The following is a 16741-nucleotide window of genomic DNA, read 5'->3' as shown; positions in this document are numbered from 1 at the left end:
TGCCAACCGAGGCTCTGAGCCTCATTAGCTAGTTTAGGCAAGGAGTACTGCACACTGCTGTTTATGAACACACCATAGCTCTACCCCTCAGTGCCTAGGATCAGGACCTGGATGACTAAGCGCTCTCCCCCCCCCCCCCCCCGCCCCCGCCTTTCCTTACATGACTTAGAGTAATTAATTATAATTTATAAGATATAATGAGTTGCATTTTATAGACTGTAAACAATGTTATTTTTCATGAAAGCCAAGTTAGAAGAATTTCTGTCTAAAAACGATAAGGGGTAAAACAGTAACAACTGAAATAAATATTCTAGCTGAATGGTCCCAAGCACAGACAAAAATAAGAAAGAACACTGTTATCTATCTCGGCAAATAATGAACATATTATAGTAGCATCGTTTTCAGCCCATTTCCCGTCCTGCTGGGCAAAATTGGCTCAGATAAAGAAAAAGAGCTAACCAAACTTGGAAGGTGGGTGGAAACCCACCAATTATTTTTAATGCCTGCTAAACAGCCTGCTCCAGAGGATAAGGCTTTTCTGGCTCTCAAACATGTCGGATCCCTCCGCCCCCCAACTATTCCTGTGTCTGTCCTCCTCGCTGGAAGCTGGGAGGTCTAAAAATAGCCGATGAATCACAGCAGATAATCCAGTGCAGTGGTTACATAAACAGCCGGCTGGGGCGGCGGGGCCGCGGGTCGGAACGAAAAGCATCTGGGTTAGTGTTGCCACACTAAATAGGGTCCCCCGGAGCCGGCCTTCGGAGGCGCGGCGGGGGAGGAGGCCTGGGCCTGCGGGCCACCGCCAACAGCTGGGCATCTGCCGGAGGGCGGGCGGGAGCACAGGGCCCGGGCCGGGCGCGGGAGGAGGCGCGAGTGGGGCGGCCGAACCCGACGCTCCTTCCCCATGGCCGGGAGCGGGCCGCGAAGGCGGCGGCGGCGCTGACGGGCTTGGGGCGGGGCGGCCGGGGCCCCGGGGCCCTGGGGAAGATGAACGCCCTCCTAGAGCAGAAGGAGCAGCAGGAGAGGCTGCGGGAGGCAGCGGCCTTGGGGGACATTCGGGAGGTGCAGAAACTGGTGGAGAGCGGGGTGGATGTGAACTCCCAAAATGAGGTCAACGGCTGGTAAGTGGCGAGCGGGGGAGGCCTAGGGTTCAGGGCCGCTAGCTCGGGGCGTGGAGCAGTCAGCCTTGACCCAGGACGCAGGCTAAGGTGAAGGCTGGTACTTCAGGCCTCGCAGGCTGTGCCCTTTCGAGACTAGCCCTGGCCTCATTGCCTCGAGCAGTCAGGAGCACATCCTCCCCCAATCCTATCTTACGTGGTCCCCCGCGGCCAGCGCCCTCCAGGACACTCGAGCCCACGCCATCCCCCCCGCGCCCTCTGGCTATCTTGGCCCGAAAGGTGATACTCGAGGCTTTGATTCTCGGCGACTCTGCTCTGGATTTCATCAGGCTTGAGTTATTTTGCCATGGGCGCTTCTGAAGAACACTTCGTGCAGAGATGAAAGCATAAGCAACCGAGCAAATGCCAGTCCTAGAACAGAACCAGCACCATTTCTTTAGCCAAGACCAGGAGAAAAGAAAACAACAACTACAAAAAACCCACCACTTGCATCATAATTCGCCTCTGTTGTTTCAGTGCAACAGTGATTTGCTGTTGCCTACAGCTGCCTGTTGAGAGGAGACTCATTTGTTTACCCTGTAGAGTGTTTTCGTAGTACAATTTCCAACAGAGAATTTCACCCAAGGCTTTAAAGTCTGCTTGCAGATTGCCCCCTTCCCAATTAAATAAGGAGTCTCATGTTAAGACCCGATCATTAAATTACTGGATGTAGTATTATTGTGCCTTTTTTTGCATTTTCATTTAAATTTTTACTTAATCCAGGTAATGTCTAACTAGCCTCTTTTGCTAGTTCAAAGTTAAAGTAAGTTTGAACACCCCCACCCCCACCCCCTTCGTAAATCGAGTCACACATTTTGGAACTGAAAGGGCACTGGAGATCATTTGAATCCCAGAGAGTGTTTTGCCCTGGTTGCACAATTGTTAATATATTCAGAGTCAGAATTGACGCTGCCTTACTTCCTAAGAAATCTACCTGCCTCCTTTCCCTAAAGAAACTATCCCGGATAGCTCTCCACAGCTAGGAGACAGTGGACACTCCTTTCTTGTCTTGTTTGAAGTGTTTACAATCAAAGAAACTTGTAGTTGTGTTTGCCTTGCCCTGATGTCCAAAGGCTGTGAGTTACTGTTTTGGCACTGGGAGGCAGTGTTTTACAGAATAATGAGCCTGGTCCCCCTGCCGGTTCTGCCTGCTTAGCTGTATGGTCTTGCCTGAGTCACTTCATTTTCCATTTGTTTCAGAAGGGTTGTTAGCATTTATTGAGATGAAGGATAATAAATAGCTACCGTGTATTGAATGTGCTCTGTGGCATAGATGTGGTTCTGAACACTTGACATAACTCATTTACGACTATTTAGGGACATAAGTTATTGTTATTTTCTCCATTTTAAAGATGAAGAAACTGAGCCCCCAAGAAAATTAAGTAAACCATCCAATTTTCAAAGTGTCCCTAAATTACTAAATTTGGGATTTAATAAGTCTTCATTACTGTTAGCCTTTAAGTAATTGGTGGAGCTGAAAATGAATCCAGCCCCTGACCTGCTCAGCACAATGCATGCCTTTGCTAGATATACAGTGGATGTCAGGTGAGTCTGAAGTAATGTGATGAAGCTCCCTATAGATTTAATTCAATATTGATGAATTTAAGTCAATTCAATCCAAAAGTGAATCCCTAGATTCCCTTTATCCCGCCTTATGCTCTTGGCCTATTGCTTTGAGTTCTTCTCATCTCAGCCTCTTATATGACCAGGCCAGAAATTTGGCATTATCCTGTTTCCCTGTCTTTCCTTCACACACCACATACAATCAGCCAGTTCTGTTGCCTCCATGTTCAGATAGGATCTGACTACCTCTCATAAGCTCTGCTGCTACACTGTCATCCAAAGGCACCGCCATTTATCTTGCTGGGTAGTTGCATAGTCTTGCTTATATTATGACCTGAACTCGTGGTCTGAGGGACCCTGACTTAGAACAGTTGGATCACTTCGCTCAAAGTCCTCTGGTGGCTCCCATGTTACTCTGAGAAGAAGCCGATTTCCACTCCCTTACCTGACCTTTGGGCCCCATCTCTTGAGATTTGCTTCCTTGTTTCCTTCTTTCCATTCCCCAGGCCTCCTTGCTTTTCCTGGAACACCACCACCCCGGTTCTAGACCTTTGCATTTTGCCTTCTTTCTTGTCCAGGCAGCTTGTCTGCAGTATATCCATGGTTTGCTCTCTATCCTCTTTCAGATCTTAGCTTAGATGTTAGCTTCATGGTAAAGCTTTTCCTTGGCTGTCAGTAAAAAATTGTGCAACTCAAGCCATGGGTTTTTTTTTTTTTTTTTTTTTTTGTGTGTGTGTGTGTGTGTGTGTGTGTGTGTGTGTGTGTGTGTGTATGTATGTGTGAGTGTGGTACACGCCTTTAATCCCAGTACTCGGGAAGCTAAGGCAAGTGGATCTCTGAGTTCAAGGCCAGCCTGGTTTACAGAATTCCAGGACAGCCAGGGCTGCATAGAGAAACCTTGCCTCAAAACACCAATAAATAAATTGTGCAACTCCCTTCCCAGCCCCTACCATTCCCTAATCTCTTACTCTGCTTTATTGCCCCATAACACTTAATAGCCACCTAACACACTACATAATTTGCTTTTTTATTTGCTAATTGTCCTAGCTTTGTTAACTGTAAAGTGAGTGAAGAATGTTCACAGTAGTAACGTTTTTCTTTCCTTTCTCTCTTTAAAAATTTTTAAAGATTTATTTATTATATACACAGTGTTTTATGTGCATGTATGCCTGCATGACCGAAGAGGGCATCAGATCCCATTACAGATGGTTGTGAGCCTTGTGGTTGCTCGGCATTGAATTTAGGACCTCTGGAAAAGCACCAGTGTTCTTAACTGCTGAGCCATCTCTCCAGCTCCCCGTGGGGTCCTCCCCCTCTTCCTTCTTGACTTGGTCTTGCTATGTTGCCTAGGCTGGCCTTAACTCTTGTCCTCAAAGTTACCTTCTTCCTACCCTAGTCTACTGAGTAGCTGGGCTACACCCCGCTGTACCCAGCTCCTCAAGGGACCTTTTGAAGATTAAATGAGTAGAGAGCCTTTAGAACAATGTCCAACATGTAAAGTATTATGTTTGTGTTAGCTATTGTTATTTCTTTATTATTAGGCAACATGTTGGGAGACTTATAAAGTCACCCTGAAAAATAAAAAACAACTTTTCAATATTGAAAAGTAGCTGGTGACTGCTTTCAATTCTTCGTTGCTCAGTAACCACAGTTTCAGCAGTGATGAATGATGCCTAGTTGATGAATGATGCCCAAAGCCTCTGGTCAAAAATACTTTCCAGCCCTAATGGGATATTCTGACTGCAAATATAAAGTTTAAAGAGTTGAAGTTCAAAAATAGAGTTTCCACATCAATTGTAATTCAAGTGTCATGTGTCCCCTTTGGCTTTAGAAATGAGTATTATGGTTTCTGAAGAAGTTGAAAATACTGCCTAGCTGCAATGGTTGTGAGTTATAGCTGCCATAGCCACTGGGCTCTAGACTGCAAATGATGATCACCGAGGGTACAGGGTGGCTGGGACATGCTGTGTTCACATGACCCCATTTTACATGGTAGTACTCTAACTGGTGGTGTGTTCAGTCTCTGGCCCATGCAGTATCAGTCTTTCACCCTCTTCATGATTGACTGATGTACTACTAGCAAGTAAGTACTTCTTTCCAACACAGAGCATATTTTTTCTCAGCCCGATCCCTTCATTTTTGAATGCTCACTTATTGTTGTTATTCATTTTTTAAGTCTATGCCACAGACATCTCCACACAAACACACTCCAAGCAGCAGTTTGCTCAGAATCAAGGAAAGTTTGGATTCTCCCTATGCTAAGCAATGTCCATTTTATTCTAGGTTCACTAATTAAGTGATAAGAAATAGGCAGTTGGGCTGGAGACGTAGCTCAATGGTAGAGTGCTGACCTAACGTATGTGAGGACATTGGCTCAGTCTTTGATATCACACGCACACACATACACACACAAACACACACATACACACCTGTATATACCAGGGAAATGCGTCTTTCTGTTCACCCTCTGCTGGGGATGTACTTCAGTGATCAGTCACTTGCCTAGCATGTATGAGGCCCTGGGTTGCAGAACAACAAAATAATTTTAAAGGCCCCATCCCTGTTTTTCCCACGGGCAGTCATTTTTGTTAAAGAGTACATGAAAGACATATGGATGGTGAATGAGTAGCTCTCACCCAGTCAGGCTAGCATTCTTGAAATCAATAATATAAAGATACACAAAGCAAATCATCTTTTCCTTGAAATCAAATAAATCTTACAGATGGTTGTATTTCTTAGGTTAGTGACCTCTCTGTCAAGCCTCTACTCTGTTTATTATCTTATCTGGGTTTGGCTGTAAGCTTGGTTAAATTAGAGAATTGGTAAATGAGGTTGTTTAAAATGGGGGAAAGTGTTTCCTACCATAATATAAATTCTGCTTTGCACCTGAGGATGCAACTTCTGTTAGGATGGCATTTTTGAGGGATACTAATAAATTTCTATACAGCATTAAAATAATAGTCCTTTGGGGTGTGCAACATGTCTATATATACAATACTAAGTAGTTTTGCTTAAGTAAGGCTGTTTTGTTAGAAGGGTCTGTGCTTGAAGCAATTTGGTTGTTGTTACCTTCATTTTCCGTGCCTCCAGAGGAAAAAAGTACGTGTGCAGTGTTTCATTTGAGCAGATGAGGATCTGTTTGTAGCCGTCTGGAGAGATTGAGAAAAGCCAGCATTTTGAAAAACGGAAATTTAGAAACCGTGTGTCTGTGTAGGTGTGTGTAGGAAAGAAACAGGAGGAGAGAGGAAGCAGCTAAGATTGATGCGTAGTCCCTGCTCAGGTGATGACTGACATGACAGAGAAGCTGCAGATAGGGGATGGCTAGCAGCCTGACAATGTTTATTCTTTAGCTGGCACTTGGCGCACATAAAGTTTTGACAGTTTCTAAAATAAAGAGGTAACGTAAAAATCTGCTTTAAAGAGACCAAGATCTAATGGACGTCACTGGTAGAGTAGCATCCTGAAGTGTCACTGCAGTCTCTGGAACCTTGGAAATTGAAGCTCCTGGGATAGATTGGTGTTTCTTGTGGCCTAGAAATTAAAACTGTATCTATCTATTTTGCAGTGCTAGGATTGAACCCAGGTAGGCCTTGTGTGTTCTAGGCTTAGCACTCAACCATTGAGTTACAGCCCCAGCCCCAAGAATGAAACTTAAACAGAAAACTTAAACGTATTAAAATATTATTATTATTGGAGATGGGGGGTGGTCTCACTATGTAGCTTTGTCTGTCCTGGAACTCACTCTGTAGACCAGGCTGGCCTTGAATTCACAGAGATCCACCTGCCACTGCCTCCTGAGTGCTGGGTTTAAAGGCATGCGCCACCATGCCTGGCTATATTAATATTTTCATCATCTGCTTTGTGAAATGAAAAGTTGAGATTGCTAGTCTTTCTTCTGAGTTCTAGCTGAAGTCGAACAAGCTAATATAGTTATTTACTAACGTTTCTAATTTGAAATCTTGAATCAGCTTTTCTCTCTTTCACTCATTCTCTCTCCTTTCTTTGGGACAGGACCTGTTTACACTGGGCATGTAAACGCAACCATGGCCAGGTGGTCTCTTACCTGCTGAAATCAGGGGCTGACAGAGAGATTCTTACAACAAAAGGAGAAATGCCAGTGCAATTAACATCGAGGAGAGAGATCAGGAAGATTATGGGAGGTGCGTCTGTTTGGGGGGAACATTCGATTCTTGCTGACAAATACTTTAAGATGTGGTGTTACTGGCCACATCCATGCTGATCAGATAATTGGTCTTATTTTTCTAAATTAATTACTGTGCCAAAGTTGTGGTTCCACATTGTTTGTAGGATGCCAGTATTATAAGTTGTGTTTTTTTAATTTGTAAAAGTGAAGAGTTTTACAAAAAATGGTAGTCATAAGCCTAATGAAATGGTCTCTCTTCTGACCTGAAGAGGCAGTCAGTCCTGACCAAAGTATTTGTCACATTCCAAATGACACTAGCTCCCACCATGCTCCTTTCTTGGTAAGTTTTATGTTCTGTGTTTTTCTGTTTTTAAGTGGAAGAAGCTGATGACGATGATGAGCTCCCCCAGCTGAAGAAGGAGTCGGAACTGCCCTTTGTTCCCAACTATTTGGCCAACCCAGCCTTCCCTTTTATCTATACCCCTGCAGCAGAAGACTCCACCCAGTTGCAGAATGGGGGCCCCTCCACACCTCCAGCGTCACCCCCAGCAGATGGCTCACCTCCATTGCTGCCCCCCACAGAACCCCCTCTGCTAGGGGCCTTTCCTAGGGACCACACCTCCTTGGCACTGGTTCAGAATGGTGATATTTCTGCCCCCTCTGCCATACTCAGAACACCAGAAAGCACAAAACCTGGTCCTGTTTGTCAGCCACCAGTGAGTCAGAACCGCTCCCTGTTCTCCTCTGTCCCATCCAAGCCACCAGTGTCTCTGGAGCCTCAAAACGGGACATATGCAGGACCAGCGCCAGCATTTCAGCCATTTTTCTTCACTGGAGCATTTCCATTTAATATGCAAGGTAATGCCTTAACAGCAAACAGTCTCTGCAAGAGGAGAATGAAGTGTATGTGTTTATTTAATTGGGGTATACTTACAAAATTAGGGAAAAGTTCCAGGATCTGTATAAGGAATTCTCTTCATTCAAGATTCATAAACTGTATACTGTTTACTCAAAAATATGAAGTGTTGTTCCTTTTCTATCATTCCTGGGAACAAAATTTTTCTCTTTCTGGACATGATGGTGTACACCTTTAATCCCAGCACTCGGGAGACAGAGCCAGGTGGCTCTCTGTGAGTTTGAGGCCAGCCTGGTTTACAGAACAAGATCCAGGACAGGCACCAAAGCTACACAGAGAAACCTGTCTCGAAAAACAAACAAACAAAAAAACAAAAAAAAGAAAAAGAAAAAGCGTTACTAGGGAGCTTAGCAGTTTTTAAAGCCGTCTTGCTGCTCTTGCAGAGGACTCTGGTTTCGTTCCCAGTCCCACACTTAGCTCACAACTATCTCTAACTCCAGTTCCAGGGCTACAGTGCCCTCTTCTGCACAGTGCATATACATGATACACTGTGATGATGGCACACACCTTTGATCCCAGCACTCAGGAGGCAGAGGATCTCTGAGTTCAAGGACAGCCTGGTGTACAGAGTGAACTCCAGGACAGCCAGGGCTATACAGAGAAACCCTGTCTTGAAAAACAAACAAGCAAACAAAAAAGAAAGAAAGATTAATTTTTTCATGTATATGAGTGTTTTGCCTTCATGTAAGTGTGCCATGTATGTACAGTGCCTGCAGAGACCAAAGAGAGTGTCAGATCTCCTGGAACTAGAATTTCAGACCCTATGAGCCACATGGGATACTGGGAACCAAATTCTGGTCCTCTAGAAGAATAGCAATTGTTCCTAAATGCTGACTCATCTCTCTAGCCCCTTTCTTCCCTATCATTCTTGACCTCTATAATTTTGAAGGGTTCAGAGCAGTTATTTGGTGAAATATGGCTTTCTATCATTCCTTCTGTGTTTATTACTTGGTATTCTGCTATAAAGAAGGATTTGGAGGAGGGAGGGCTGGAGAGATGGCTCAGTGGTTAAGAGCACTGGCTCCTCTTCAAGAGGACCTAGGTTCAGTTCCCAGCCCCTACATGGCAGCTTACAACCTTATGTAATTCCAGTCCGAGGGATAAGATAAAGTAAAAACAAATCCCACTAAAGAAGGACTTTTCCTTCTCATTTATAGCCATACTGACTTACTACTCTTTTGTATGTGGGGGGTGGGTGGGTGGGTGTTTTGCCAGCATGGATGTCTGTATTCTGTGTATGTGTCTGGTGTCCTCAGAGGCTAGGAAAGTGCATTGGATCTTCTGGAATGAGTTACAGACAGTTGTGAACCACCCTGTGTATTCTGAGAATTGAACCAGGTCCTCTGGAAGAGCAACCAGTGCTCTTAACTGCTGAGCCATCTCTCCAGCCTGAACTTATAATTCATATTATATTCAGTGTATTGTAATTTGATGCAGTCATTCTTTTGATATTCAGATTATTCCTGATTTAGCCAGTGGGAACCCCTTCAAGCTAGTTCTTAATGTCCTGTGGACACATCCCCATTATTCTTGGAACACATCCTTATTTCTAGGGCAACAAGATGTTCCTGGTTTATAGCATCATTTCCCCTACACCAACACTCCTGGGAGTCCTGGTTCTTTTTGGTAGAGAGTAGGATTTAGAAGCCAGGATTTGAGCACTAGGTGTCCTTCTTGCTATAGGTGTGACAGTTCTAGGCTTAATTAGAGACTGAGAGAAGGGGAAAGAAGGGACAGTGTGAAGAGTGGATGGGAGAAGAGAAGGAGGCAAATAAGCATTTGTATATATGTTTGCAGGTATATACATGTATTATTCACATATTCATGTATATTTCTCTTTGTGTGTATGTGTTTGGTTGGTTTTTAGTTTGTTTGTTTGTTTTGGTAGAGTCTCACTATGTAATCCTATCTGGCCCAAACATACTATGTAGAACAAGCTAGTGTTGAATTCATAGAGACCCACCTGCCTGTTTCTCCCAAATGCTAGGGTTAAAAGAGTACACTACCATACCTGACTGTCATATCATTTTAAGAACATTAGAAACCACAGTTTCATTCAAACGGCTCTTAATTCCAGTAAAATCCATAGTCTGGTGTACACTTACTTTTCTTTTTCACGTAACTTCCTAGTTTTGAAGACCTAGTACTATAGCTGCTGATATCAGTGACCTGTGATGCTGTGAGGGATCCATACTTTAAGAGCAAGACAGAATTGTCAAATGTATGTGGATACTTGGCTTGAGTCATCTTGACACTCAGTTTTGGAATATAAAGGCAGATAGATTGCTTCTAACTGACTCCTGAATATAGTGTTACCTACTCCCAAGCAAGGGTTCCTTCCTTATCAGGGTGCAGCGTTTCAAGTCATGCTTAGATTTAACTTTTTTTTTGTTCCTTTGCTGTTTTTGTTTTGATTTAGTGATTTTGTTTGTTTGTTTGTTTTTGTTAATTGATTTGGGTGTGTAGCCTAAGCTGGCCTGAAACTCATTGGGTAGACCAGGCTGGCCTCGAACTCACCCTGTTTCCTAGTTGGTAGGATGAATTGTTTTGGTGTTTTGAAACAATGTCTCACTATGTAGTCCAGGCTGTACTGAAACCTATGGCTCTTCTCTCTCCACCTCCTGTTGCTGGGATTATAAGTGTGTGATGCAGTCCATGCCTGGCTCCTTTACTGTCTTTATTTCAAGGAATGTTGTATTTCCTGAGTAACTTCAGATCCGTAATTGTTGAATCCCGTCAGAGTATCTCAGGTACCACATCTTGCCCTTGCCATCTTTCTGGCCCTCCTCTCCTTTCCCTACTCACATGTCATGGGTACTTAAACCCTCTGGAGTCTTTACCTCCTCATGTCCAGTGACAGAGATTAGTGAGCCCTACATAGCTAGGGTGGCTGCCTCTGCCCCTTTTCTTGGTGACCCCTAGTGGAGAAGACAAGGCAGGAAACGGCTCCAACAGAGCCAGGAATGGATGTAAACAAACCCTACTGATTGACCTAGGTTTTCTCAGTGGCTGGTGCAGACCTTAAATTACATGTGCTGAGCTATACCAGACTGCGCAGTACCATTTCTTTCTCTCTTTTTCTAGAGCTGGTACTCAAGGTGAGGATTCAGAACCCATCTCTTCGGGAAAATGATTTCATTGAAATTGAACTGGATCGACAGGAGCTCACCTACCAAGAACTGCTCAGAGTGAGTTGCTGTGAGCTGGGTGTTAATCCAGACCAAGTGGAAAAGATCAGGAAGTTACCCAATACTCTGCTGCGAAAGGTAAGAAGTCTGCTCAGCACGAGTAAGTGGCTGCTGCCTGCATTTGGAACACACCTAACTTCTTCCTTGGTTATTGAGTCATAGCTGGAGGGAAAGCCAGTAGCAAAGGGCTAAGGAGGGCTGAGGCCAGAGCTCAGTGGTCAAGTGTATACTTGTCATGTGCAAAGCCTTGAGTTCAAGCTCCAACCTAAACGCAGTCCATAAGCTTTCTCTCCCTTCATCTGAGTCCACAGAGACCCTGGCTTACTTGCTCATTTATTTATTTGTTTGTTTGTTTATTTATGACAGAGTCTTGATGTGTAGCTCTAGCTGCCTTGGTATTTATTGTTTGTCCTAGGCCACATTGAATTTATGGTAGTCTTCCTGCCTCAGCCTCTTGAGTGCTGGGATTAAAGATGTGAGCTACTACACCCTAATACACTGGCATTTTTGAAGGTTAGAAAATAGCAGAGTGTTACATGGGCCTGTTTCAGTTCTTTCCATAGTGACCCTGTGGGGCTTGACTTAGTGCTCTATTAGGTATGTTGTGTGTGATGAGCTGAGGCCCACCTGGTCATCTGTTGTGATCCTCCAGCCAGCTATGGGTTCTCCAGCATCAAGCTTCTGGCTGCTCTAGGAGCCTGAGGAAAACTGATGCCCACCTGCCTATCCCTTCAGGACATTCACATCCTACAGCAGAGACTGTTAGGGCCTTCTCCATCTTGTCCAGGTTAGACCTGGGAACTGATCATTGCTTAGCTGCCTCAGGGATTTCATTTTCCTTCTAGATTGAAGATGGACCAAGGTACTAGCATCAATACAACCCACCAAACATAGACACAAGCTGCTTCTATTAATCTGTTGCCCTGGGCTGGCAAGATGGCTTAGTGGTAAAGGCACTTGTCCCCAAACCTGATGACCTGAGTTCTATCCCAGGGCCCCACATGGTGGAAGGAGAGAACCAGTTCCCACAGGTTGTCATCTGACCTCCACATGTGTGTCATGCGTGACAAGGATACAAAATAAACAAGCAAATAAATGAATATAATTTAAAAAGTAACTGAATGGAAAGAAAAGTTTAACCCATTGCCCTGTTTTGTTTTAGGACAAAGATGTGGCCCGACTCCAGGATTTCCAGGAGCTAGAGCTGGTTCTGATGATAAGTGAGAATAATTTTCTGTTCAGAAACGCTGCGTCCACACTGACTGAGAGGCCTTGCTACAACCGGAGAGCTTCCAAACTGACATACTAATGCTGCAGGGCCTTTATCACTGAGTATTGTGACAGTATGTGTCACCTCTGGGCCAAAGGACAAGCCATTGATCCCAAAGCCTCGGATGCCCCCCAGGGCCTCTGGTGTCAACTGCGCAGTGTCCACTAACATCCTGCCTCAGCAGGAGGGAACCCCGACCCCCAGCGCGGTGCCCCTCTTTCAAGCCTCTTGGTGCACAATAAACCTATTGCTGAATCTTTGAACAGCTGAAAAGCGGTCTTGAGAGGCAGAAGCCGGAGGTACGATAGCCAGTGTTTCACGTGCAGAAGCTAGGGAGTCGAAGCGGACCCGAGAGCGGACCTGTCTCTGGGCAGGGCCCTGTTGATGGTGCACCTGAAGGGCCAGGCGCACTTCATTGGTGTTGCATGCTCACGATGCTCCTGAGGTTTTGAACTGACTAGGGAGGGAGACTGGGGTAGAAAGCACAGGTACTGGACGGAGGGATTCCGGTGTGACCTGTGGCTGTGAGGGTCCATCTAGCGTATTTATAAATGTTACTCAGGTTTAAAGTATTTAAGAATCTAGTTACCTAATTGTAAATAGGCTGTTAACCAAAAGAGCTTCCCCTCCCCACTTTTCTTTTGTGACCACTCATGACTGCCGCTGTCTGTCTCAGGACGGTCGTCTCTGCGTCTCCTCCCCTCCACGGTCACTAGAGGGCTCTCTGATGCTTTCTAAAGGAACCACTCCATCTTTACTGAGGCAGTTCCTGTCATCCTTGTTTGATTGCACCATTCAAAAGAGCACAAACACTGCTGGTCCACGTCCACCACTCTCACTTCCCACCAGAAATGAAAAGCCGTTTTTGAGCCTGAATTTGTTGCTGTTTTAGAGGTTATTGTGGGGAACTGAACTAAAGGAGTTAGCATCTTTATTTTTGTATCAAAGATAAAGGTTATTTTGGAAATTATTAGGATTTTTACATAACTCTGAAATCTGTTGCTTTTGTAAACAAATTGTTCGATCTTAGGAATCCCCGTCACCACCACCATCCACTGGTCAGTCAGTTGTAAGCACCTGATTAGACTTAAGCATGGCCTAAGGATCTTTCCCAAGAGTGCTTCGAAGAGTCTTCCCCTTCTCCTCAGCAGCGTTAAAGTTGAAAAGCCTCCGTTTTGCTGAGACAGCTTCACTTTAGAAATAGGACCTGGCCCACGCAGACAAACAGGAGAGCAGGGCCTGGAGCAGCTGTTGACGAGGATCCCTGCTGTCTTAAGCTTTCTCCCCATAGTGCCTATAGTTTCCACAGAAACTTAACTTCCTGACTATTAACTTCATTTTACTAGAACACTGCATTAGAGTGAAAACATGCAGCTGTCGGTGGAAGAGAATGTTTTGCTGAGGTAATGGCCTCCCGCTGCCACCTAAATGCTGAAATGAGATTGAGGTGTTCAAGGCCAGCTTCGTGGGGTCACTGTGTAGTGACGTCATCATACCCACCCTGGTATAGCTGGGGACTTTCCCTTGTAGAGTGGCAGTTGCTCATCACCCCTTTCTCCCAAGTGCTTTAATGAAGAAACCTCCCCTGTGTTTCAACCAATCAGAAACTACTTTATCTAGATGTACTAACCTTTTTTCCCCTCGATTTGCTTTGGAAAAACTTAGTTTACTGATACAATTAGTGTGATTCTATCGTGGAAGAAATAAATTCAGTATTAATTCATGTCTAAATTACTGGGGTTCAAACTCCTTCAGCCATCCCAAGTGATTAGAGATTCTCAGAAGCAGTAGAGACCTGGCTGGGAGGTGGGCTACAGACCAGTGTTCCAGAGCTCAGGAGCAGTGACCAAGGGTGTTGGCGTCCCACATGGCTCTGCCCAGTGCCCTGCTCTTTGCTGAAGTCCTCTGTGGTCATTGCCTCTGGCAGTGGGATGAACTGCATGGTTGCTCTTAGGTGAGTTTCAAGTCTTAATCTATGCATTCAGAGAAATATTTTTATATGCTTTGTGTAATTTATAACAAGGGATTTTCTTTTAAGTGTTGTTAACTGAATGCACTTCTCCTCCACTGCATAGTTGAAGCATGTGTTCACACTGTGTGTAAACATTCACAGGAGACTGTTCAAACATAACAGGTATTATTAAAATTAAATGCTAACTGACCAAGTTCATTTTCTCTCCTTTTGCCCTCGTAAACAGCACTGTATTCTAATGACAGGGTTCAAATGGCTGTCAAGTCCCATGGGGCTGGTACTGCGGAGGAGAAAGAGAAGGGCCACCTCCCCCGCTGAGCCGCCTCCACCCCACTGCCACTGTGTCCCTGCAGCACTCGTGCCCTGTCGCAGGCAGCATCTGGAGATGGAGTCTGTGTGGCGTCCTCCCTCCCAGTTCACAGCAAGCTCTTTGTTTCCCTGGAGTCGCTGAGCCAGTTAGATAGAGGTCATCCCCTATTAACCACATTTTTTGATTATCCTATTTACTTGACACAACCGAGCCTCCCCTTTGGGCTGTCAGCACCTGTCACGGCCTCAATGAGTTCAGAAGCAAACTCCCGAGACAGGAGAGGAAACAGCCTCACACCTTCAGATCCTCAGCTGAGAAGCATGCCGAATGAATCTCCTGTTGGTTTAGGCCAGCTAGCGCCTCACAAAGCAGACGTCATGCCAAATTGGCCTAATAAATCAGAGAGCATAGCGGAGACCTTTTCTTAGCACCGAGGAGAGGCAGAATAATTTGGGCATTTGTGCTTTCCTACTTGCTCTATCACAAGGATGGAAGTCGACTTCCATATACTCATAAACATCCTGGACAGAAACAGCCTGCCAAAAAAAAAAAAAAAAAAAAAAAAATGTGATTAACCTTTAACAAACGGTCCTGCTGCATAGGCCAAGCCAGAGCATATAGAAAAAGCAGATCAAAGGAGCCGTCTCCTCAGTGATTGCCAAGCCTTTAAGGTGGGGAAAGAAAAACAGCCATCACCTGCAGCCGGTCACTTTTCACCAAGAGTAAGGGTAGAGATGAGGGTGAAAGGCTGAGGAGGTGGCAGAAGAGATCCATTTCAATTGCAGCCTGGGTTCAGGCCAACTCGACAGAAAATAAGCCTTTGTTGGCTTGTTCAAAATGGCTCCAGGGGCTGGAGAGGCAGGGACCTGGAACACTTCTGACCTTAATGTTCATCTGGCTGACCTGAGGAGAAGGAATGACCAGTGGCCTTCCTGGTGAACAGGCATCTAAAGGAGCCAGGAGGGGAGAGCTCACACACACTTTAGCCCCCGGAGAACAGGCTTGGAAAGACAGCAATGACATGGACCCAGAAGTGTTCTAAACAGCTCTTCTAAGAAGCTAAGGCCTGAGGTCAGATTTCAGGACCTTTATTTCTTACCTTTCATAGCATCTGCCCAGAAGGGGAGGTACTGTAATTTCACTGGGAATTTTGGCTATGAAGATGCAGCCAAAATTTTGGGGTCTGAAGGTTTCAGATAACGCAGTCACATAGAAGTGTAGGAGGTCCTTCACCAAGGTTCGAACCTCCAGACAGCACAGGAAACAGGCAGAAGAAGGCAACACATGGTGTGTATACTGTTGACCACACAGCTTTATTTCATCAGTATCCTATCTGAAGTGGATTCAGACAGCACCAATACAGGGACTCTGTTCTTGGGACAGTCTGACCTAGCAGTCCCTGGACCAGAAGGAGGAAGTTTCATTAAAAAAAAAAGGGGGGGGGTATGAAAATGTAGCGGCAGGCGTGAGGTCTCTTAAAAACTGCAATGTGGGACTAATGGTAGACTAGGACCAGGAGACCCAGGTACTGGTCTGAACTTGGCTTTCAACTAGACTCCAACTCACTTCCTCATTCCAGTGTTAAGTATGGCTAGTCTGTGAGGCAATTTGCAGAATAATAATAAGAATAATATGAATATCACAAATGCCCCCACTCATTGCCATCAAGTCCTTGCTGTCGATTCAGACAAGGAAGAAACCCTTGGAATGTATTCTAGGCGAGTCCTGCATCTTTGGCCATCCCATAGAAGATGCCTCCAGCTGCAATGAGGTTGGTTGGAGAATCAAATTCAGCTACTGCTCCTTTGTCCAAGACCAGGACCCTAGCCAAAAAAAGAAAAAGTAGTTTGGTCTCCATCAGCGTAGACTCAGCCCTGGAGGCCAGCCCTGCCCTTTGGGTACTGCTCAGGCCCTGCAGTGACATGTCAGCCCACCCACGTCAGCCAACCCTCTCAGCCCAACTGATAGGCCACCTGTGCACACTCGCAAGCCTGGTTATTTTCGCTATTTGGTTAGCTCTCTTAGTGCACGAAGCAGTTTCTGGGATCAAACACAAAGTCCTATTCATCTCTGCTAGTCTGGGCTTGGAAAGCCTTCCCTAATGAGCCATCCTGTCGCTGGGGTCGCAAGGCTTCAGCAGGCTGTGTGCAGGGAGCCACAGGCCTGCACTAGGCCCTGTGTACATCCATCTACTTTGTGCCAGCTCACAAAGGCACACGGC

General features: G+C 45.3%; 2 protein-coding genes across 2 annotated transcripts in view; one reads left to right on the top strand and one right to left on the bottom strand.

The window, feature by feature from the left end:
* The first annotated feature begins 759 nt into the window (after positions 1–759).
* On the top strand, positions 760–14399 carry Ankrd40 (ankyrin repeat domain 40). The gene is made up of 5 exons (XM_052757300.1): positions 760–1121; positions 6732–6880; positions 7240–7722; positions 10865–11046; positions 12131–14399. The coding sequence occupies exons 1-5, from the start codon at positions 988–990 to the stop codon at positions 12275–12277; spliced, it is 1095 nt and encodes a 364-aa protein (XP_052613260.1). The 5' UTR covers positions 760–987; the 3' UTR covers positions 12278–14399.
* A 1308-nt stretch (positions 14400–15707) lies between these two features.
* Abcc3 (ATP binding cassette subfamily C member 3) overlaps positions 15708–16741 on the bottom strand; it is a 49827-nt gene continuing 48793 nt past the window's right edge. The window contains exon 31 of the mRNA XM_052758476.1: positions 15708–16343. Within this exon, the coding sequence (XP_052614436.1) occupies positions 16235–16343 (109 nt within the window). The 3' untranslated portion in view covers positions 15708–16234. The remainder of the gene's footprint in view (positions 16344–16741) is intronic.

This window comes from Peromyscus californicus, unplaced genomic scaffold, assembly GCF_007827085.1.
Source record: "Peromyscus californicus insignis strain IS unplaced genomic scaffold, ASM782708v3 Scaffold_3__1_contigs__length_106647218, whole genome shotgun sequence".
Lineage (NCBI taxonomy): Eukaryota > Metazoa > Chordata > Mammalia > Rodentia > Cricetidae > Peromyscus > Peromyscus californicus.
This window is presented reverse-complemented; position numbering and strand designations above follow the sequence as displayed.